Here is a 24,095-nt window from a genome sequence, read left to right as displayed (position 1 = left end):
CTTGTGTAGCAGGGCTGGGCAACCAATAGGGCAATCAGGAGATGGGAGCCAGTGAGCTAACAAATAAGGGTCGAGCAGAGTGATGCACAGGGTAACAAGCACTCACCTTAGGGAACAGCAGCTTCTTTCATTTATGAATACCATTCCAAGCTGCCTGGTGTCTTAGCTGTTCTTGAGGGAATGGGTTCTAAAACGGCTGCATCTGTGCTGTGTAGGGCCTGTGCCTTTGTCCCTGTAAGCTACATACGACCCCAGAGTCAAGGAGAAAAATTCTGCATTGCAAACAGTGTGCCAAGGTCTTTATAGCACCCTCTCAGATGCCAGAGACTAGATACAAGCTGTGTTGTCTAATATAAGGCTTTGGGCTTGCAGGATTTTCTCCTTGACTTGTCTGGATGCCTGTGAGATGATAGAGAACCCATCTGTATAGCCCTTGGGACCTCCTGCCCAACCCAGTGTCAGAAGACTGACTTAAAGGGAGATGGGACAGAGGCAATGCACCTGATGGGCTGCACTGGTCCATGTAAGGCTGAGGGATTGCAGGTGATGGGCTGGGAGGACACGGTGACTGTCTGCTCACAGTGCTGCTGGGATGTGTGGTCTCACCTGGTCTAGAAGCATCACAGAGGATTTGATGATCTCACGCCATTTTTGTAGCTCTGAATCATGATACTTCTGCTGAGATTCTAGTAACTGGGCCCATTCTGTCTGTGACTGGGGTAACCTGCCAAGCAGAATAGGAGCAGGAGTGAATCTGGGGAAACTACTTAGGCAAGGATGAGCAAAGTGGACCAGCAGGTGAGGGGGTGGTAGATAGCATCAGTGTCTGTTAAATCCTCACACCTGAAAGAAGCAAATTCTCTTAACATTTGCCTATCACTGTTACCTTAACTGTGGTAATTAGGAGCAAAGGTGTCTTTTGCAGAAGAGCTGTAGTGTGTTGGAACCAAATGCCTATGTGTCAGGGGAGCAGTGTGTTGTCACTGCCTGGGAGATGAATACAGCAGGACGTAGCACCATGACACTGATGGGGAATGCAATGTAACACAGCTGGACAGGTAATCCTGTACAGTTTCCATATTTTGGGGGGTGGTTTTTTTTCCTGCTGTGTCAGTCTTAATGTCAGATATTCTTTATCTCTTAATTACTGTCTCCTCTTTTCAGGCCTAATCAATCCTCCAGATGCAAGCAGTCAAGCTACTGATGAGAAGATCCCCAGGACTGGCTGCCCTGAGCTGCAATTCAGGGGCTCAAACAGGTGCAAGCAGTGTGCCTGAATAGCAGGTGGAGTTTGCCTGGGCTAAGGTGAGGATGTGCTCCATGGAGCATAAAGATGCGAGGAGGAGCAGAGTCAAGACAGTTGCAGGAAGACTTCAGGGCATATCAGGGCCCTTTTTGCACACTTCTCCCTGGAGAGGTACGTTGTATGCCCTCATCTAACTCCATTGCTTTGTCTTGGGCCTCACTGGTTTCTAAAGGTAGGTAAGCTTGTAGATAAACTTTTGTCTTCTGCTGGGTGTCTCTTCTTTATTCTCTTGGGCTTTGCTTGTCTGTAAAACAACTAAATCATTGCTTTGTCCTTCAACTTACCTCTTAGAATCCCTCCCTGCTTAGCTATTGCCTGTCTTATACCTCTTAAGCTTTACAGGATGTAGTGGAGATTTTCATATGTCCTCCCTGGAAACTGAGTGGATAGCCTTCCTATGGCTATAACCTCTCAGATATGTTTGTTTTTTCTCCTAGTGCTATAATTTAACAGAGGTTCTTCTCTTAACTTAGCACCCACTGCTCATTTGCTATTGCTGACTGCTTCAGGGATGCTCCTTGTTTTGCAGAGATTTATCCTCACCTTGAGCCAGTTGTGCTTCACCTACTTGCCTGGTTTGCTGCAGCCACTTGGTTGTGAGTAGCAACCTGTCCTGGTGATCTTTCCAGAATCTCAAGCTTCCCAGGAGCTTGAGTGCTTGCAACTGTCCTGCTCAAGCAGCTCCAAACATGGATATAAAGCAATGACATTTCAAGCATTACAACAAAAAGCTACTGCAATTTAAAAATGGATGCACTCTCAATCTCTAATAAATAGCTGTCTACTTCTAACAACTGTTGCTTTCTTTGTCTAAAGGAAGAGCATTGATTATACTTGTATGTGGGATCACTCACTGTCCCTGCCAACTGTAAGTCACACGGATACAAAGGAATGGGCAGGGGAGCCTCAGGGTGAGCATAGACTATTTCTGACCCAGCAGGTGGGTTTGGTGTAGGTCACAGCAACTGCAGTTAAAACACAACAAAGTTGTGTGTACAGGGGCACAGAGCTAGATGTAATATTAAACAGCATGTAAGTTAAATGCTATACTTAACTATGGAGGGAAAGAGGGGGGGAAGAAGAAAGAGAGAAGGGGAGGAGAGAGAGGAGGGAGAGGAAGAGAGACAGAAGGTGGGGAGGGAAGGAAAGAAAGAGGAAAGGAGAGGAAGAGGGAGGGGCTTTTCCCCAACAAGTAGCTGGAGCTAATTATCTGCTTCAACCTATTACATGTTTCATCTATTACATACAAAAGAGAAACAATCTACCACGTAGCCCTGAGCTTTGATATCTCTAACACCAGCAGGAAACATGCAAGAAGAAGTAAAAACAAAGGTGGTGTGACAGTACCTTTCCTGTAGCCGCAAGCCCTGCCATGCTGTGAGTGTCTGGGTGGTATATTCCAACATCCACAGTTTGTAGAACAGCATCATATTGAGAATGACCAGCAACACCAGGCTGCAAATGAAGAAAGCAGTCATTTACTGTGTGAGTGCTGCTACTCCACTGCCTGCCTGTCAAACCTGGGAAAACACCCAGGGCTTTCTCAAGGTTCCTGGGACCCAGGTCCATGCTGTGTGTCAGTGAGGATTTACTCTGGGTAAAGGCCAAGAAAGCAGAACCCAAAATTTCATCACATGAGAGAGATGTATAAGGAGGACAGATAGCAATGACTGATGCATCAGACTGAATGAGTGGACGTGCTGAATGTGGAGAAAGGGAGGGATACAGGAGAATAAGGAGGTTTAAAAGAAAAGAAAAAGAGAGAGAGAGAGAAAGACAGTACCTGAAACAGATCCTAATGGGAGCAGGGAAGAGAAAAGACGGAGTAGCTGCAGGTTAGAAACAGACTGACACAGAATAGGAGAAACTGGGCTGAGCAGAGAAGGCTCACAGACAGTACAGAAGATAAATAGCAGGGAGGAGGGCAGGAAGGAACAGTGGGAAGAGACTCAAGAGGGAAAGAACAAACTGTGGGCTTGCAATTACTGGTGAAATTCAACCACAAAAAAAAGACAAGCTGTGGGGCTCTTACAGGCACCTATAAAGAGCATTCATGCAGGGCACTGCCACGTAAAGGCACACTGCAGCCAGCACTCCTCACTCTTGCTTTGTGCTGAAGTGGGAATGCCACCACAGGCTGTGCAAACCACTGCTTTCAGCACACAGGGTTAGCACATGGAGGGCTCTAAGCTAAGCTAGCAGCTTGCAAGAGAAAGTTTTTGTGCCTTGCCATTCACCTGTCTAACCACAGAAGGCAGCACCAGGTGCCTGCCCAAAACTGTCACAAAGGCACATATTTCTCCAACAGCTCTGAGTTGTAGCTGTAAACTTCTGCAGCCTTCCTCCCCCTAGGGAAAAAAAAGCAGAAAAACTAACTAACCCCAGTCTGCCAATCTCAGCCTCCTCACTAAAGGGTGAGTGGATCCTATGAAAAGAGTGACCACAAGTTCTGCTGTTCCTCCACAGTTTTAATATTATGCCTTCAGCTTCCTTAGCAATAAAAACACCTGCTGTACCTGGACTGCTGCTTTAATTTGTACTGCTTCTCAGCCCTGCCCAGCTACAGCTGCAGCACTAGCACATGAAAGCTACAGGCAGGCCAGGAGGCAGAGAAGCAATAACCACTCCTGCCCTTTCCACATGAAGACTGAGTCATGGGAATATAAGCCCAAGACAGACTGAATATGGTTCTTGTTGCTGATCTAGTGAGAACACTGACAGGAGCAGAGAACACCAGAAACATGAGAGGAAAAAGTTAACGGCTGACTGTGAAGGCAGAGTTAAAATAAAAAACATCACTTACACAAAACTGATGACAAGGAGCAGCTTGGAAACACTCTGCAGGTGGAAGCCACTGGGGCTCTCCTCGGGGATGTGCCGTGTCTGTGTGGAACCTGAGGAGACAGGTGTGTGTAGGCTATGAAATGCTGTCCCATGGAGAGGGCAATGTTTTTCCTACGTTTTCCTACTACATGATCCTCTACCTTATTCAAAACAATACTCAGGGATTCACTGCTCTGGAAAGCCCAGGCTTTTCTCTCCTTTAACTCTCCATGAGCAAACTTCCAGCTTGTCTCCAGGGCTTGTCCAGCTCTCCATCCCTGAGTGTGAGGGTTCTGTGGTTCCTTACCTGCCACATGTTTGATTCGGTGAGCAACCTCCTCATCTGTGGGGGTGGTGACAGGGCTCAGCACCTCCTCCAAGTGCGGCACCCGCAGATGGGCATGGGCCCGTTTCCTCCGGCGGACTGTTGATTGCTTGCTCACTTTCTCTTTGGGGGATTGTCTGTGGACCTCAGCCAGGTAGGTGCTCTCTGTTTTGGTCAGTTCACTTTCTGCAGTGACAATGAGGAGAGAAAGCATTTAATAGAAGCATAAACATAGCATTGCAATGATACAAACTCTGAGCTCTCTACTGGCACAGCAGCTGGATGGAGTTCAGGTATTGACTGCCGGGGTATGAGATGACTGTGCCACAGTACACACTACAGATCCCCCACACCTTCAGCCAAACCCTTATCCCACACATGTGTTAGAGAGGAGCTGATGATCAGCAGGTGCTGCCAGATGCTGGGCAGTAACTTTGGCTGACCCCATTTAAAATCCTCTCTGAAGTCTAATCCCCAGCAGGCCAGCAGCAGCTACCACACCGTTACACTGCCTGCTTATAGGAGACATGCATAAGCTACTGAGAGTGCTGCTGTCGTTGCAGCAGCTCTGGTCACTGCCACCCTTACCTAAATGACGGAAATAATCTTCCAGGCCGCTCCAGAAATTCTTCTCAATGAAAGATTTTACCAGCCCCCAAGGCTGTTTCCTGTAACGTAACTCTGTGGAAACCCTGCAAGAAGGAGAAGTCACTCTCCATTTTCCTTCCAGAGGTTACATCAATTCCCAGTCCTTTGTCAATGTGTACATGAAAATCCATCATGCCCACGCTTATCTCTGGAATGGTTTCTTTCCTTTGTGTTTCCACATCAGAAACACCACATGAAAAGTCCTTCCAAAAGCAGGAAGGCTTCAAGAGAGCTTCACCTGAGAGGATTCCCAACACCCCTGGCCATGTGCAGGCAGGCATATAGATTACTCAGCAGAGTGAAACACAAGCCCTACAGTTTTTCCTAATACCAAATTCCTGGTGCTTCACAGAGGCACAGCCTGCAAGTACGTCCTGCTGCTTAGTGCATTCTGTTTGCTGCGTATGGCAGCTGCTCCTGCAAACAACTGCTTCAAAGAATTCAATCTGCAGATCTTCTCCCTGGCCCAACCACAAGTCCTTTGCAACAACTGTACTGTTTCCTCAGTGCTGCCACAACAGGCAGCTGCTCCATGCTAATTCTCTGCGACAGGAGTTTTCTGGCAACAAGGACACAAGGCTCAGTTCTCCCCATCCCTCCTAACAGACCAAGGGAAGCACTCCCACCCAAAGGTGACTTTTGGTTGTCAGTAAAGCTGTTCATCCCACCAGAAGTGTACCTGAGTCGGCTTTTGTTTCTGGCAACACGAGTCAGTGTGTAGCGGTTAATGGTGTAGAAATAATCATGGTAGGGGACGTCGTGAGTTAGCACCTCTGCATCTATGACATAGCACTCGCTTTCTTGGCTGGCTTTGTACATTGTCTGCATAAAAGACAGCATGCAAGGCAACTATTAGTCTGGTTAGAACATGGCTTTGATAGATAGGCACCTTTACTAGCACTTCACAAACGCAGCCCCGTGACAAATAGACCATGCCCATGCCCAAGCCCCATCCAGCATTTTGCATCAGAGACAGTTCTCTGCCACATGAGGACCAATTCTGAGGGACCTTTGCGGGTGTTATCTCTTCTCACTGAACTAATATCTAGCTTTCCATTTAGCAACCTGATCTAAAAGGAGAGCTGACCCTGCTTTGAACAGAGGTCCTTCAAATCTGAACACTGTAAGGACACATCAATCAGTTTGTTTAACTGTTTCTGATCTGCTTCTTCATTTGTCTCCAAAAAGACCTCAAGGGGGAACAGACACAGTAACTGAAGACCCATAATAAAACTGTGGCTTTTCTTACAGACTCTTCCCACTTACCTCTGTGGTGAGGACACAGTAAAGTGCACCTCTGTGGTTGGCACCACATTCAGAATAAAATACCCCATGTCCTTGCTTGCCTGTAAGTGTGCCCTCTGCCCATCACCCTATCCTATCCTTTTTCTTACCTTCCCTGCACACAGTCCTTGCTTCTGCACAGCACACTTCTTCCCACCTTTGCAAGGTGGGATTCTCCTTCCCTGAAGCACACTGCTGAGCCACCCCCATCTTTTCTTGATTCCCCTTAATATTCTCTCAAGCTAACTTACAGCTCTTATCCTTGGTCACTTGAACACATCTCTGGACATGGGTGGAGGCTTTTGATCTCTGTAGCACCTACTGGATATAGGTAGCCCAGCTCTTCTAACACAATGCAGATGCTCTCATTTTTTATTTTATTTTATTTTTTACCTTTTACAGCAGCCATCTAACTGTCCTCACCACTAAAAATCCTGATAGCTCTGTGCAGAGCTGTGACACAGATGAGCTGACAGTACGTGACTGTCCTGTGCTGGGCAGCACAAAAACCACCACAACAGACAGATGTTAGAACCTGCTGCTTGGTGACTAACAGATCTGCTTTTGCTGGAAATACAACAGTCCTTTCCTTGAAGCACAAACCAGTGAGAGCTTAAGATCAGCTCTTCACATTTGCAGTGATACTGGGTAGCAAGTTAATACAAGAAAAATGTGTAAAGGAAAATGGATAGGGAGGATGCAAACGTGCAAAGCAGCATGCCTGAGGCAAGAAAGAAAATCACAGGTCTGTTTGTACAAAGCATTACACCAATGCTGCACTTTCACATACCTGTGTCTCAGTGACAGTGGCAGTTTTGGGAGCCAGAGGGTTGGTGAGGGTAATGGTATACAAGATCACTCTGGTTTGATTGCCATTTTCTTCCTTCTTCCAGGGGTGAAAGATAATATCTGAGAGGAGAAAACAATATTCCATCAAAGTAATTGAAAGGGATGTCAAGTCAGAAAAAAGGCATATCCAAATAATAACCAAGCTCAGGAGAGTATTTCCTTCCCCCTGCAGAGCTCAGTTGCAGAAGCACTACAGTTCAAGTAAGTATGTAGGAGAGGTCTCCTGTACTAAATGTGATCACTGCAGGGACAAGGTGCATCCTCTCCCAAGATTAGATGGGAATATTTCTGCCTGGAGCTGCTTTCAAGCAGCTCTGCCCTGAGCTTGCAGAGTCCTGCAAGTCTGCTAATCTGAGGGCTAAGCAGAGCAGCTGCAGAAAGAGCCTCACTGCAGCACGGCTTCAGATTTAGACACCCACAAGGAACCACAAGTGTGAGGAATACTTTCCCCTCCTGCAGTGCAGGGAGAAGAGGTAGGCTGGAGTTGTTGCTCCTTTTGCATCCTAGAGTTATAGGGAAAGGAGGACAGCAGTATGCCAAGGAATGCACTCTGTGCATCATCAGCCTGTGTGCCAGTGTCTGGTGTAGAGCTAGCTATTTTGTTGATTATTAGGCCTTGAACATAGGATCAGACTTTAGCTGACAGCAAAAAAAACACAGATAAAGAATGTGATTCAACCATAAACTTACACATGGCTCTTAGACAATAAACCCACAGGGCCAAACAAGGCAGGTTCTGCTTGCTTTTGACTGCCATCAGTACAAATTACAGCAGTCCCTCAGCAGCATTACCCAGTGCCTCTATCATCAGCCACACTGTGCTTCCAAGGGATGTGCTCTAGAGCTCACACTAAGACCCTGCTTCTGTGCAGATGTCTGCAACTCACAGGGAGCACAGCCCCCATCAGCAGCTGGGCTTTGCCAGCAGCAGCTTACCAGAGAACCGGCGCTGTTCCATGAAGTCCCTCTGGAACTGGGAGTCCGTGAAAAGCAAGTCATACAGTTTGTCCACGCTGAAGTTGAACACTTCATTCACATATTGACGGCCGTTCAAGTCCTCATAAAATGCCTGGACTTCACCTGTAGGAAAACAGGCCCACCAGCCCCACCTTGATCCTCTGTACCAGCATCACAAGCTGTGCTTTTACAGGACAGTGCTTCACAGAATGGAAATTGCTTTTATCCCTTTTTCTCCACTGATCCCAGGACAACAGCAGGGACATCAGGAGGGGTAATGGCAATTTTTAGGGACATTTTCCAAATACCCACCCCCCCATATTCACTTCCTGCAGTCTAGACCAAGAATTCTTTGCATCTGGAATTTAAGGTCCAGAAAACAAATTCAGTATTTGCTGTCCCAGTCCCTCCCTGGAAGAGACAAAGGAGAGCACTTATGGCCTGCCCTGCATACCTTCATCATGGGTCTCAGACGAGTCGCTGAGCTCAGTGGGAATGTCTTCATTGTCATTGAAGTCCAGGGAAGGGGAGTTCACAGGGGCAATGATCTCTATCTTCTCTCCCATGATATTTGCAATGCCAAGGTCTTTTTCCACAGGACTCTCTGCTACCGCCTCCTCCTCTTCTGGTAGCACCCCATCAAACTGCAGCGAGGACAGAGCACAGTGAGGGCACCACCAGCAACTAGAAAGTGGGGATTATTTCTGACAACTATTCATATCTGCATATTGTTCATATTCATGTACTATCACACCTTTCAACATTTGGCCTCTCCATGTCTGGAAATTAAATAATGGAGAGGTGAAAAGTTACCACGTGGTACTTGCATAAAGCACATGGGTGCATTAGATCACATCCTCTCAAAAAAAAAAACACACATAATTCAAGCTTGGGATATACACATGGCTTTTCATTTGTTCAGACAAGTGCACAAACAAGAGTTTTTGTGCTCCAGACAAGTACTACACCAGCTAGGAAAATCTGAGTTCAGGTTAGAGTCAAACAAGGTGCACCCTGCCGCACTGCTAACAAAGTTGCCCACCAGTTCCACCACGCTGCAGGCAGAGGAAGAACTGTAATTCCTTTATCTCCAATTCTCCATTTCTTTTCAACCTTAAAATGTAAGTGGGGAAACAGCCTTGCTGTTGGGAGTGCGATGTATAGCTTTTAGGTCAGGCATAGCTTGCTTTCATCCCCTCAGGCAAATGTCACAAGCTCCAAAAGGATCTCACACGGATTGTGGTTGCCAGTGAAATCCCAGAAAAAAGGACTAGTGATGCCACTGCAGTGGAGGAAGACACTTACTGAGGCTGGTGCTTCACTGCTCCCTGTGGATGTCAGAGTGCTGGCAGTTACTGATTTCTTTGGCAGCTGAGGGCTAGCTTCTGGCTTGGCCTCCATGCTGCTTTTTGAGGAGCTGTCATTGACTTCATTCTCTTCCACGGGAATTTCTTCACAGTAGCTGAGACGCCACAGAGAACACAGGTTTTTATGTTTACACCTCTCTGTACAGCTACAACTGGACACACAGAGCAAGTAAGAATATTTCTGTGCAGTCTCTAGTCTGATTGGAAGAGCAGGGGAGATCAAGCCCAAATTATTCAAGTGTTTATACACAGACTGACAAGCATCAGCACTTTCTGACCACGCAACATGCTGACTAGCCCAGTGAATGGGACACTTTGGCACATTTACAGGATCACTCATCTAACTCAGCAAATGGAGAAGCAACTATTTCAGCTCCTACCAGTTTCTAGGAGGAACTGGTGCACTTCCAGCTTTTTAGCCATTACACACCTACTGCCACAGAAATATTTGGCCAGAACCCAAAACCTCTCAGCAGGGACAAACAGCAGTTCGACATGAAATACTGAAGGACTTTCGCTCTCCTGAAGCCATCTTTTCTTCATCACAAACAGACACCATTCCCTCACTCACCCCATTGTGTTGAAATCATCATCTGGAGGCACATAATCTTCATCATCGCTGGTCAGACCCAGCTCATTCCCATAACACTGGTGGACAAAGTGCCAGAGCTCCTTTGGGCAGAGAGGCTAGAAGAGAGAACAGAGATTAGGGTACACTTTCAACCCAAACAACTAAACCATACTGAATACACCACGCTTACACTGGGACTCACACTGCCAAGTGCTAATTTAGCACTGTCTAAACAATTTTCATGTTTGACTCCTGTTGCAGGTAATGGCAGTGAGCAGCACTGAAGATTAGGATGCCCTTTTTCCCCAGCATGAAGCTACACCCAGAACAGCACAAGAAATGTGTTTTCCTACTACTACAATGCTGTGCATGCAACCATGCAAGCAGTAAAACATTGCTTTCCTCCACATGCATTCTTCCTACCTCCTACCTTTTCTGCTCCAAATAATGTCTCCTGCCATGCCAAAGCCCAGTGCATTAGGAGATTTCTTTCCCTCCAAATCTGCTTAAATGGAAGCCCCCTGAAAACTACAGAAACCAGGAAAACTATCTAGAGAAACATTTTCTGCTGCAGTTTAAAATCAAGAGAAGTTACTGGGAAAAGCCTATATGTATCTCAAGTTAAAAACAGAAAATGAGTTAACGAGACCATTCACAAAAGCCCAACTTTTCAGGGATGCAGGTCAGCTGACTGCCATATGACTGCATTCTGCAGCTCAAGAAAAGGGGCAGAACTCGTGATTTAAGTACGTGGGACATGAATGAAAGAAAACAGATTTTCACATGTGAGAAATGTATGACCAATGACAAAGATTTCTTGGTAATGATGGAAAATAACCCTAGGGGACTTTTTCAGAATTGCTGGCTTGAACTTGTTCGCACAGTCACTGTACGTGGTAAGGCAGGAAATTTTTAAACTAGTTCCTAAAAGTGGCCATCAAAAATGAGAAAAAAGACTCAAATGAGAAATATTTATCCAGAATCAATTTCTCATTCTGTTTGACCTTCTTTTCACATACACTCTCTATAATTCACACTGAATTCCTGTCAAGAAAACCACACTCGGCTCTGTCACTCCCTCTCCTGCTAGGCACTGATCCCACACAGGGACAAAGCACTCTCTAAGTGTTTCCTGCCTTGATCGCTCCGTATCTCAGTTCCCATTCGCTATGACTTTGAAACCAAGGGCACTAAATTTTGTTATGAACTTCCAAAGGCTGATTAAATTACAGCATATGGTAGCAACAGAAGCTGCCTATTGCAAAGTGATCCCTCTGCACACTAGATACTACCCCAACCTCAGGACAGGGCATTCTGGTACACGACAACTTCAGCCTTCAGTATAGTGTGAACTTAAGCCCAAACATCTCCAAACGCTGGCAGCCCTGTACGATCAGCTCATAAGTCTCACTCATGCAGCAAAGCCAGAAATACTCAATGGACAGTGGAACAGATACTCAGACCAAATATAGTGTATACAGTGATTCTAGCACAGCAGGTGCATTTTCCCACTTTATTTTAAAATCCAACCCACTGAGCCTTTACTCAATGCACCCCGCACCATTCTCATTCTAACTGGGGATGCCCTTTACACTTCTGAAGCACAGACATACTAAGAACACTGTCTGTGTGCTGAGTTGTCTGTGTTACTGTTTGAACTGCTTTCTTCTGGGCTGTAATTTGATTACAGAGCTGAAAAACCTCTCCGAGGCTTCCACACCTCAGCAGAGTCAGAGAGACACCCACTGCATGTGCAAGACATGCCTGTAGGTAGACAGAATTCCATGCAAAAAGAGATATTTGCACCCACAGCAATGTCCCTGCTTCATCTAAACACACGTGCTTGTTGCCATTACATCTTTTATGTACACAATTAGTCCCAGGAATTGTGCTTCTGCATAAATACCCCAGCTGCCTTTCATTCCACCCAAATGCTGAGGTGCTGGCCTCAATACCTTGTCAAGGAGAGCGTTCTGCCAGAGTCTGAACATCATCATGTACGTCCTGTCTCGAGCCCCAAAGGAAGTAAAAAAGTGCTGAATGGGAAGAGATGGAAAGAAAAATCAGTTCAGAAAAGGCCCTCAAAGAGATGAAGATAAACACCTCTTTGGATCACTTTTCAGAGACAGTGCACAGAAGGGCTGAGCAAGCCGTACAGCACTGCCACTTGGTTCTTGGGCACAGATACAAGTCCACAGAGCCTGCATGGCGTGGCTGAGTGCCTCTCGACCAACAGAGCTGGTCTGAGCACAGAAAGACTCCATCAGCTAAGGAATACTGTATAACCCAGCTCTACTTCCACAACACTCCGTATAGGAGCTACATACATGAATTCCAGACTCAGCTGAAGCCCACGGTCTGCAGAAGCTCTGCACCCAGCCCTTTTCCATTCGTGCTTTCTCCCATGCCCCATGAACCACCAGCAGTCCTTTCCATTCAGAAAACTCCCATGGAGGTGGTGCTAACTCCATTCCCCTGCCCGTGACACCCAGAAATTGTGGCCCCAGAGGTGGAGGCTTCCAGGAGGTACCTTTTCAGTGTCAGTGCAAACTTGGATGGCATTAGGAATGAGCCGTGCTGTTTTTTCCTTGGTCATCGAGCAGATATCCTTCAAGCGAACTGTCAGCTACAGTCAGAGCCATGCAGAAAGGGGAAGGCAGAAAAAGAAAGCAGGTAATGAGAGACACTGGTGAGAAGGACGACGGAAAGAGTGCTTTTAAAGTTGTCAGCAAATACACTGACGTAAAACACATGCTCAGTGTGCCAGTCAGAGAGCCTTACCAGCGTCTCCCAGCGGAAGATGTTGCTGTAAAAGCAGATCCAGTTTTCAGAGAGGTAGAGGCGGCCCTGCAGGAGAATGTCTCTTTGTAGCGCACATGAGTAATCTGCAGGTGAACAACAGATGGTAATTAAGGAGCATCGAGATGAGGAGGCAGGACAGCCTAAATGTGAGGCTAAGCAGCAGCACCAAGGGAAGTTACTCAACGTAATTCTGCAGAAAGTCAGTGCAAAGCCAGAAGGAGCTGGACCACAGCTGCTGCTCTGTCCACTGGGTTGCAATTGCAGCGTGCTGCAGACCATCTCTCTTAGTGACACACTGCCTTGCCCCATTAGCTGGCCATGTGGTAGCATTTTATGAAGTACTTCTAGACTTTAACCTGGGTTTTCCTTCTCACCTTCTAGTGTTGTTGCTTGTTTCTCTCCCAGTTTAAGCCTCCTCCTAAACAATTTCTAGTCCTCTGCTAGTACAGTGCATACTTGAGCAGTATGAGACATGGTATGAGATCATCAGTTACATAAGATAAAAGAACAGATGCAATGCAGCAGGCAGTCACTAATCAACTGCAGGACCAAAGCCTAAATGTATTTAGGGAAGGCAGTGGTGTGTGAGTAGGGAGCACTGGAGATGTACAAAAGAGTTCAAAAAAAGGGAAGTTCAGCAGTGTGCACATTGAGACACGCAACCCTGACCAATGGAGGAAAGAGCTCAGACACTAACAGTAAGATCTGGGGAGATGTGGAGGAGAACATGCTCCTCAAACCATCAGGAGACAACACACCGCCGATACCAACCAGCTTTGCTTTCCGTGAGCCAAACAAATGACATCCATTGGAAAGAGTGAGGAGAGGGAACTGCCTGTGGACAGGAGACAACAGGCTTGCTTCCTGGTGGCAGCCTCTTAGGAGAGGGACATGCTGCATATACATGTGCTGCTTTAATCCTAAAACCACAGGCCTGCACAAAAAAAGAGCACTGCACAAAGGGACTGTCCTTACCTACGATGAGGCGCTCCGTGTCAGGAAGATGTTTGAAGAGTTTCCTGAAATCTTCATTCCGTTGTTTGTAGGTCGGACTCAATACCTGCAAATAACAGAGAGCCTGTTAAAGAGAGGGGCAGGCATGAGTGTGGAGAAATGGAGTGGGAAAACAGGAACACCTTGATAAGGAGAAGGGGGATCAGATGCACTTACAAAGCATGAGGCCAGGAGCTCCCATCACAGCAGACACACAGATGGGAGGATGTGGGAATCATTGCATTAAGTGAGAGGAAGAGGAGAACCTGACTTGGAAGAATAAGTACAGCAGAGAAGGTCTATACTTTTGTAATGCAGAACTGCATGGGAGCTGTGACTGCAGAGAAAATCTCCTTTCCTGCCATCATACACTGTCCAAGGTATGATACATGCTCAGTTCTAATGCATCAGTTAGCTACCAATGCCATGAACAGCAGAGCAACCCCAGACAATAGGAGCTTAAGTACAGCTGCAGCCCTGACACAGGAGCTTGAGTGATCAATGTCACCAACAGCTCCACAGTAACGCAGCCATTCCCTTTCCCCTCCTCATCAAGTGCTTCACCTGGCAGCCAGTGAACCCACTGCTACCTGCTGGCAGAGGGGGAACGTGGTTGCAGAAGAGGTTTGTGTGGGGGCTCAACCACGTTTTTCACTTATTCTGCAGACCTCATGGAAGGCACCAGAGGAGGCCGTGCTGCTGGCTGTGGGGAAATCAGGAGATGGCTTCTCTCTGGTCTTTACTGAGCTTAATGCAAGTCTGTCCCTGGGCCTACAATTCCAGCCAAAGATCACCTCCTAATGCCATGCACATGCTGACAGCAGCTCAGAACAGCCAGAACATCTTCTGCAGGCAGAGTTGATTTAAATAAAGGCAGGTGCAATTTCAGGAAGACTGAGTATCTCATCAAATCTCTCATGCTTCATCCCCACAAAGGAATGGCAGAGCAACCTGGGGAACCCTCCCTTTCCTCTCAACAATCCTTTCCTACCTCCTCCAGCTGCAAAATACAACTCTCCCAATGCAGAATGGTGGGCACACATCTGAGGGCTCCCCCAAATTAGTCTGATTATAGAAGATTCTGTTTGAGAAAAGGGGGAAAGAGGGCACATATAGTGGTGGGGAAAATACAAAGATTGCTTAGCACTACCCTCTCAAAACCATCAAATGGTGTCAAAGCCAAGACAGAAGCACAGAATCCCACTCATAAATATTCCTTCTTCCACACACCAATACAATGAATCAGAAACAGCACTGTTTCAACATTATTTTAGTACTTCAAATACATGCTCCAGCCCTGTGGGCCCAAAGGCACTTACTTTTGAATAAATAAAACCTACAAACCAGCGATTGACAGAAATACGATTTCACTCACCAAACTTCTAGCCTGAATATCTGGAAAAGACCTTGGACAGAGATGGGCTCCACCAAGACCTTAAACCCAAGATTTCTTGGGACCAGCAGAGAGGATGTGCAAAGGAGGTGCGAATAAGACTATAATCAGCCCTGAGCTTTGGGTTCATTGCATTACAGCAACCAGACTTAGCAGTATGGTCTCCATATGGAGGAGTGCTCCAATCCCTCTCCCACTGTCTGGGATGTTCTGACCTGTCCAAAGCCTGTAGACACTTCTGCTTAGCAGAACTTCTGGTACAAACACTTCAGTTTAGAGACACTCACAGCTGGAATTCCATCTGATCCATTGCAGAGAACCTCTTGGAGTAGGTCAGCAAGCCCCTCCAGGTCCCACTGCAGATAGGGGAGTTCTTGATCCAGTATGGGATGCCAGAGAACCCCGCACTCCAGCAAGGAATCCATGGTGCTCCCTCAGCACTTGCACAGCTCCCCGTGTTCTCAGTCAAACTCTGCTTTTCCTGTTCCTGCTGTCACCACTTCTTGTTTAGATTCAATGTCGAAAGAGATTCAGCAGTTTGGCAGGAGTTTACGTGCCTTCCCCTGCTTCTCTGCTCACATTCAGGTCATCTGCCCCAGCGGCCTCTGCAGAACTGAAAGAGGACTCCTCCTCCAGAAGACTTCAATAAAGAGGCTCATGAGGATAAGCGTGGTAATGATTGAGCTCCTCTCTTCCAGTCTTCCCAACTTGTTGCTGAGGGTATCCTCTGAAGAAGGGCTGTAAATATGCTGACAGCCCAAGCAGCTCTGTGCAATGCCTTGTCTGCAGCCCCGACGGCCAGCACTGCCAGAGCTGCTAACTAAAATAGTTCCAATTGCCAGCACCCTGCCAGCCCAGCAGTATTCACAGATCTAGCTGCAGTTCCAGGACGGTCAGCAGCTCAGAGACTTCAGCTGGTTGTTTGCTTTTTTTTTCCCCTTTGAAAGCAGAAAAGCAGTTATTCCTCAGTGCCCACCGCAGGCTCTCCTCTCCTGTCCCTCTCGGCTCTGAAAAGCAGTTTCAGTCTCTGTTTCTGTAGGAAGGAGCGGGTGTGGAGATACCGAAACCACTCGCACATGCTTTAAGTTACTGTGGCTGGGTAATTCTGTGGGCCAATGCCCTGCAGTAACCCAGGCTGGGCCCTGCCTCCCAGCAGATGTTTCCTGTAATGGAAAGTTGCTGGACAGAGCGTGCTGGGGGAGGCGTGGGGGGGTGAGGGGGGCCGGGGTAAGGAAAGACCAGCCTGCAGAACATAGTCATGATGAAATCAGCCATCTGAGATGCACACAGTTAGGACTTCAGGGCTCAGCTGCTCCTGTATGCATTACTGAGCCCCTCCAAAATGGGTCTGGGTTCGGTGTCACCTCATCAGTTGGGTCACTTTGGGAACGAAGAGCAAGAGCTCCTTCGGGCACCAGCAATGAACTCCGTGCAGGTCTCAGAATCACAGAATTGTAGGGGTTGGAAGGGACCTCCAGAGATCATCAAGTCCAACCCCCCTGCCAAAGCAGGTTCCCTACACCAGGTCGCACAGGTAGGCATCCAGGCAGGTCTTGAACATCTCCAGAGAAGGACTGCTGGAGCACAGCTCCCTGTATCCCTCTGCCCCTCACCTCCATCCTGTCCATCTCTTTACTCAGGCACAGAAACACAAAGGAAACGTCCACACCAGCACTGCTCAACTGCAATGCTGTCTGTGCAAACAAGAGACAAGAATAAGGAAGAAACAGCCTCATTCTTCCAAATAACCTGTGCACACAGCTGTCTCCAAGCAAACTAACAAACCACTGGAAAGCCACAGTTTCACTGCAGGGCCAGCAAGTGCAGGCTGCCCACGGACAGGGAGAAGCACCAAGCTGCTCGGGTGCACTGCAGAAGCACTGCTGGGGCCTGTCGCCATTAGAAGGGCACATCCATCAGTCACCCCAAGACACAGAGAGAGCAAAGCGATTTCTGCAGCCTAAAGAGGATGATGTACCAGCACTGCAGACAGCCACGAGCTATCTGCTTTGTTGCACCGGATGTCCCTCCTTGCTGCAAATGACTCACGGGATTACTTCTAGCAAACCCCTCAGATTACACACCCACCATCCCTGTGCCAGATCTGAATGGCACCAGTGATCAGATGAGCTAACCCGGAGGTGGGGACAGCAAACATTAACTCTTCTGCAAACAGAAAGAGACGGGACAGGATGGCACTGCGAAGGGTGGAGAGGAGACTCAAAGGAGGAAAGGGGAGAACGGGGCGCCCAGGGTCACATCTTGCTGATAATACACTGAGAAATGCATGGGAAATCTAAAGCAGCCACTGCTGGGGGATGGGACAGCACAGGGGAGTTTGACAGTGCAAGAACTGAGAAAGAAATGGTCTTGGTACAGCATGCAGCACAGAAAGCAGGTGGGTCAGGAGAGAGACGGCATGAGGCAGGGAGAAAAGGGGAAAGAAAACCTTGACTGATCTGCATGAGTGATGGATTTGCACCTAACATTTAAGGAAGATTTACATTGCTTCTGGACAGAACAGAAACACGACTGGAAAGGCCAGGATACACAGTGTGCCTGGGAGAGAGTTCCAACCCCAGTGACAGCAGGGCTGCTGTGCTGATGAATGCCAGCAGGGAAACTGACCACCTGTCCCACAGCTTCTCTTCTCGACCTGGTTTGCTCTCTGGGGCCTTGTTTCTTCTTTTTCTTCTTCTTGTCTTTTAAAAGTGATTGAACAACACAGGGAGAAGCTTCAGAGTAACCACTGGCAGCTCGTGGTCAGGAAGTGAGTTTGAATCTATCACCCCATAAGCTCGCACCAGAAATTCATTCCAACTCAGTGCCACTACACCACAGCAGCCATGCTGGGCGCAGTGATCAGTACATCATATCAGGACTGAAGGGAATGGACTGCAAAACCACCTGAAGGACAGTGAGTTAGCAGTGCTTCAGGAACAGCTGGACGTGCGGTGATGGAACCCAGAAGCTGACAGCACTGACAGACAGCACCTTACTCTCTCACCATCACACCTGGATTTCTGCACTAAATCCTGCTGATAAGTTCGCTGTTTCTGGTCAGGCTCAGGCTTCCACCTGCCAGCTGGCCTTTTCCAATGTCTTACCTAAAATAGTGCTTACTTTTCTTTCCAGCAGCTGAGAATTCCCCTTCACTCTGCTATCTGTAAGGTCTCCAACAGGGTGCTGCTTTAAAGAAGTCAGCACACCGACTCCACCAAAGGCTGATTTCTTACTGTGTTCAGCCCTGTGATCATCTGACGTAGTCACAGACAGACTGCACAGTCAGGTCAGCTCTTTACAAGACCACACTGAGGCTTGTCCCTCTGTTCAGCTGCTTCTCCTGCTGCCATTCCTCCTGCCTCCTTCACTTGCGTCCCTGCCTGTTGCAATCCTCGGTACAGACTGTGCTTTCCCAAAGACAACTTTTCAGACTTACTATTTAAGAACAGCTAAAAAAGGCAGTTAGTGTCTTCACACTGTAATTTTCCCATTCAGTGCCCTGGGATGGTCCTGCACATGGGTGGGGAGGGTGAGACTCAGGTTAGTTATAGGGAGAAGCTGTAAGAAAGCAAGAACGCAAGCCTGGTTGCAAAAGAATAGGCAGGTGAAAGGGCTGGAAGTAGATAAACACAAAAGAAAGGAGTACAGGCTAGGGCTGTCCTTGAGTTCTAAACATTAAACTGCGAACAAACCTTGTGGACATATATATACAAATAAATCTTCCATCTTCCCCAGCGTCAACTGTTTAACTTTCACAGTCATCTCATGCTCTTTTCTGGGGATGTTCTCTGCTAACTCTCCTAGCACACAGCAGCCCCAAATCTGGGAGCAGAGATGGGAACTTACAGAAGAAACTTTTGCTACAGAGGGGCAGACATGAAACCCAAGTGCTCCTCCTCCCCCAAAGCCCAGCAAGAGAAGGACAAAGAGACTATTTTCTCTGTCAATAAAACGTCTCCAATTTGCCTCTAATTTTAAGGACTTGTACTGAGGGAATGATTCTTTCTGGTGACTTGTGGAGCTCCTGCATCCCACACTGTCAGCACAGCCTCCTCCTCTATTTCACCAGGGAAGAGGGACGTGAACTCCCCACTGCTAAGCACATCGGGTCTGCAGAATAAGTCACATCTCTGCTTCAGTAAACAAAATTACAGAGAAAACTTGTTTGGGAAGCTCTGTTCTTTCCTTACAAACAAATTTAAAAACTCTCTTAAGAGTAATAAACCAATCAATGATAATTTGGCACGCAGACGACTCAAACTGCATCCTGATGGATGAGCACAGATGGGTGAGGCACTGCCAATGAGCTGCAGTCTGCACGAAAGCAATTCCTCCAGGCCAGGGGCTCCATGTCTGACGTTCCCAACCAAAGGCAGGAGAAACACCTCAGTGACGTCTCCTTGCCACGGTTCAGCCAGCCCAGAGATGTTTGCTTTTCCACCATAAGGGCACAAACACAAAGCAAACCCATGGAAGTTGAGTGCATTCATTCTGGTGTTGCTTTTCTGAAATCTCACAGTGAACCTGACCAGCTCGTACTCATCTCTGGAAAGCAAAGAAGAGAAAGCACCAAGAGCACAGAAGGACAGGTCTCTTGTCACATCAACCCATGAGCTTGGTTCACTCCCTTTCTCCCACTTGTCAGTCTGGTAGGGATGCCAATCCCAAAAAGCACTGCTAGGATCAAGAGGAGAACACGCAAGGGCAGAAAAGTTGGTAACATATTAAGGAAAAAGTAGAAAAAAAAGGAATCTGGGAGAGAGAAAAGGAAAGCTTCCAATTGGCAAACAGGGGCATGGTGCTACAGAGACAAAAAGACCAGTTAAAAGCAGCAAAAACTGACGCTGGCATTCTGACCACTGATGCTCTGGGGGGCTCTGAGGACCGTGTGCTCTTTGAGGCAGGGTCTGTACCTTTGGTCTGGCACCCAGGGCCACCAAAGCGACACACGGAAAGCAGAGTGTTTGCTGCAAGAACACAGAATTTCTTGTACAATGGAAACAAGGGCAAGTGAGATAAATGAAACGTCGAGGCTTCACAATGGGGCTGCCTCTACAGATTCATTTCTAGAGCTGCTCTCAGTATGGAAAATAAACAGAGGAATCAGACTGGTCCAAGTGCCAGAAAAATCCTGCTGGGAAGGAGCTGGCAAAGAAAAGAAACTCTATCGAGGAGAAACATTAGCAAATTTTTAATATTAATACTGCCAATAGGATTTAATGCCTTCCTGGAGTTTGCAGCCCATCTGCGTCTCCACATTGCTGCTTTTATCTGGCCAGAACGTCTCTACTCACTAGAATATGTTTTGTTTTCTAAAGGAAAATAATTGTGGGGCGAACCACAAAATATGCAGCCAGTGCTTACTCTCCGGATGTACTGTCTCTCATGCTGAAAATATATGGAGGAAAAACAAGAGAACAGCAAGATAAGATAGAGAGGACACAGAAAAACGAGAGACCCACAGAAGCAGACCACAGCAAAGCATCGTGCAGCAGGGTGTGCATCTCAGCAGCTACAGCCTGACTCAGCTCTTGTGCAACAGCAAAAGTCACCTTGAGCCATGGCCATGGCCTCCATGTGCCTGGCTGGGCTGCCTACGTGCCCCAGCTGCCTCTGACTGCCAGTTCTCTGCCAACCTGCTCTCCTGTGTTTATCCTCCTCTCTTCATGCTATTGTCTCCATGCCACTATCTGTTTTTTTGAGGTCAACCCTTGCTTGTCTGTGCTGCTCTCTACCTTGCAATCTGATTATCCACCTTGGCTCTTCTTTCCAGCAAATGGAGTTTGCAGTGATGCTGCTGCCAAGAGGACAGCTGTTCTGTGTTCACACATCTCTCTCTCCCCACTGCAGCCCTCCCTACTAAATTTCCTTCTCTTTTTGAGGGAGGCCTGCCCACTTCTTACCAAGAGCACAAAGAATTCCCACATCAAACCAGATACATTTGACACTTGGAATAATCGGCAAATAGGATTTCACCCCAAAGACATAGCAGACTTATCACTTACTGAAGCAAAAGGAGTAAGGTGCAAAAAGAAGACAAAACCAACAAAGCACCTTCTCCTTTGCTGGTAGCAAAGAGCACACTCCACCAGGAGCCCCTCTCTGATGTGTCTGTCCAGTGACTCAGACCCACAACCCCAGACAAACTAGAGCTGCTGTTAATGCTGACAAGACCTCAGCCTCCTGCCATAGTGCTTCCCAGCCAGGACACAAGATGCCACAACTACACAGCACGGTACCTAACCAGCCACACGAAGGACTTTTAGACAAGGCAGAGAAGGTGAAACATCCTGGTGGTGGTTATTTGAAGTCTGCCCCTCGTGCCTGTGTCAGATCTGAGCACATCACAGCAGCTAAAAGCCCTGATTCTCCTGTCTCATGCTGCAGAAAGGTGGGGATGCTGCAGAACGTGGAGTAACTGCTGCATTTTGCTGCAAAGGCACTGCGCTGCTGATAGCTGCCCTGAAGAGCCTGAGGGTAGGGTTCAACCATGCAAGGTGCTCGACTATGGGAATGTGCAGATCACCAGCTGTGTGCCTACAACACTGCTACTCATGCTCGCAGAGCACAAATAAGATTGAGGCAGAAGCAAAAGAGAAACCATCTTCGCTTTTCTGTGAGATCAACAGAAAGTAATTCCTCTCTTGCCCCGCTCCACCCTGAGATGCAAAGGGTTTGCATGGTGGCAGTTCTCCTTGTCACCACATCAAGACCAACTTTGATAGGGAACTGGAAGGTACAGGATGTAGAGAACAGCAGAGGAGTGACTGGAAGGACAAAGCTTTTGCTCCTTGTCTCTGGCACCCTTTCCCTTAGGATGTCAGGTGTCCTTTGCCAGTTCTGAGCCATTTCCATCTTTTCAGAAATGGTCAGTATGCCCCACTGCCACTGCAAAGCCCCTTTGCACCTTCCCCCCCACCCAAGCACCCAGCCCACTTTCACCCAGGGACAAGAGAAACAGGAGTACTTACATTATACCAACTCTGGCTTTTCTGTAAGGACAAAATAAAAGAGAAGCATTAGTTAGCACAGAGATCTTAGGATCAAAAAGAAAGATGGACAGAGAAAGTAGGTCCAATCTGGCTTGCATAATTAGCAAAGTGAAAGTGAGATTAAACAGGAGATTTCAGTGAATTTCACAGCACGGTCTAACACAGCTATTTCCAGTTACAGAAACAAAGATCAAATCCAGGAGCAAGAATCTATAATAGGAAACAGTTCAGGCTAATGTGTGCATGTCCACATGCACGCACACGCACACAAACCTGCACACATGCTGCAATCCCTTTTGCAGAGCAGCAGCGCCCACTAGCAACAGAGGAGCTCATCATAATCACTGCCACACATCTCTGGTCGAGGCTTTATTTTCTAGGCCTGCTGCCTAGGTTGGGAATATCACATTGATGTGAACAGGACCCGCTGCAAACAACAACCCTTGGAGAATTCTTGGAATGCAGGGAGACCTTTTTACTCACTCACAAAGCAGCCATCAGCCAACGCTTTCAGTAGTATTTTAAATTTTAAAAGGGAGACACGTACAGAGACAAGAACATTGCTGAAGGAAAGCAATAGAAAAGCTGAACAGAAGAAAAAAAAAAGGACTTATTTGCAAAATTTTAGCACGCAGTGTTTTGCGTCATCTGCACACGTACATTTTTGCCCTTATTACAGCATTTCAGATGGTTTCAGGACAGGCCACAAGTCACAGTGGAGCATCTGAAAAGGCTCACTCGGCTTGGAAAGTCACTCTTGGCCATTTCCAGCCAGAGGTGCAATTTTTCAGCACAGAGGGAGGAAGAAACGAGCCTCACATTCCCATTCCAGCAAAGCTGGCTTTCCAATGTCAGGACACAGAGCAGAAGCATCCCCACAGCTGGGGCGGATTTAGCCCAGAACAGCAAAGCATGGGGCACCGCAGCCTTATGCCATTAGCAGTGCTGAGCCATGGGGCACAGCATCAGCACTGCAGGTGCCAGCAGCCCCACAGCTGCGCCTGTCCCTTCCTCCAACCCACAGCCACACGTCTGCATGGCACCCGGCCGAGTTCTGCTTAATGGACAAAGACAGAAGCAGTGTCTCACTGCACTTCTTTGTTTGAACACATCTCACTTCTGACTTTGGACTGGGAGTATTTTTCAGTTTTATACCCCATCCGGGCTACAAACAAACTCATCTCAGACTTTTAAGGGACTTTGGGAAAGTTGCACTCAGAGAGCTAAGTTCCTACTGCCAGAAACACAGAAATGAGCTGTGCTGGGACAGCCCACAGCAGGAGCAATGACATTCATTATGTTTTACCATAAGAAAGTAAGTGCAGAGCGTGAATGAGAACAGATTGGAACAGAGATTGCTATGAAGACATGCTTTGCCTACACTGCTTTCCACCCTGCTCACAGTTTCCTGTGCTCCCTGTACACCACTGCACCCAGCTAACCTCCCCAGCACCTGGATCCCACACCCAGCTGGCAGCCAACCCTTCCCAAGGACTGCTTGCCACCTCTTTTCCCAACTTTGGCCAGTTGGGAAATCATCCTGTTTACTGCACTGATCTCTAATGAAAATCCCCACAGTAACAGGAAATATGTCACAAAACAAACCACAACAATTTGACACTTGAAAGAGCAGCACTCCTAAGGCCTCTCCCTAAACCCAGGGGAAAAGATATGAGCTGAAGAGCTGAATACACACTAAGGCTCAGTAACTAACCTCAGGAATCTTCTCTTGCTTCCTACACTTCCCCACAGTTGGCCATACCCTCCATTCATGAACTGTCA

General features: G+C 47.5%; 1 protein-coding gene across 11 annotated transcripts in view; it reads right to left on the bottom strand.

Moving 5' to 3' along the window:
• GRAMD1B (GRAM domain containing 1B) overlaps positions 1-24,095 on the bottom strand; it is a 110,207-nt gene that overhangs the window by 5,925 nt on the left and 80,187 nt on the right. For 6 of the 11 annotated variants that reach the window (XM_052697028.1, XM_052697023.1, XM_052697032.1 and 3 more), the window contains 16 exons: positions 22,293-22,313; positions 13,908-13,992; positions 12,912-13,015; positions 12,661-12,756; positions 12,086-12,166; positions 10,131-10,246; positions 9,498-9,711; positions 8,647-8,836; positions 8,172-8,315; positions 7,177-7,295; positions 5,782-5,924; positions 5,043-5,146; positions 4,437-4,640; positions 4,110-4,200; positions 2,654-2,761; positions 607-724 (listed from right to left, as the gene is read on the bottom strand). In XM_052697028.1, the coding sequence (XP_052552988.1) occupies positions 607-724; positions 2,654-2,761; positions 4,110-4,200; positions 4,437-4,640; positions 5,043-5,146; positions 5,782-5,924; positions 7,177-7,295; positions 8,172-8,315; positions 8,647-8,836; positions 9,498-9,711; positions 10,131-10,246; positions 12,086-12,166; positions 12,661-12,756; positions 12,912-13,015; positions 13,908-13,992; positions 22,293-22,313 (1,938 nt within the window). Of the gene's footprint in view, positions 1-606; positions 725-2,653; positions 2,762-4,109; positions 4,201-4,436; positions 4,641-5,042; positions 5,147-5,781; positions 5,925-7,176; positions 7,296-8,171; positions 8,316-8,646; positions 8,837-9,497; positions 9,712-10,130; positions 10,247-12,085; positions 12,167-12,660; positions 12,757-12,911; positions 13,016-13,907; positions 13,993-15,605; positions 16,448-22,292; positions 22,314-24,095 lie in introns of those variants that run through there. The other 5 variants (XM_052697025.1, XM_052697031.1, XM_052697027.1 and 2 more) reach the window with 5 other exon arrangements.

This window comes from Tympanuchus pallidicinctus, unplaced genomic scaffold (genome assembly GCF_026119805.1).
Source record: "Tympanuchus pallidicinctus isolate F22 unplaced genomic scaffold, pur_lepc_1.0 scaffold30, whole genome shotgun sequence".
NCBI classification, from domain to species: domain Eukaryota; kingdom Metazoa; phylum Chordata; class Aves; order Galliformes; family Phasianidae; genus Tympanuchus; species Tympanuchus pallidicinctus.
Note: the sequence above shows the minus strand (reverse complement) of the source record. Positions and strands in the feature narration are given on the sequence as shown.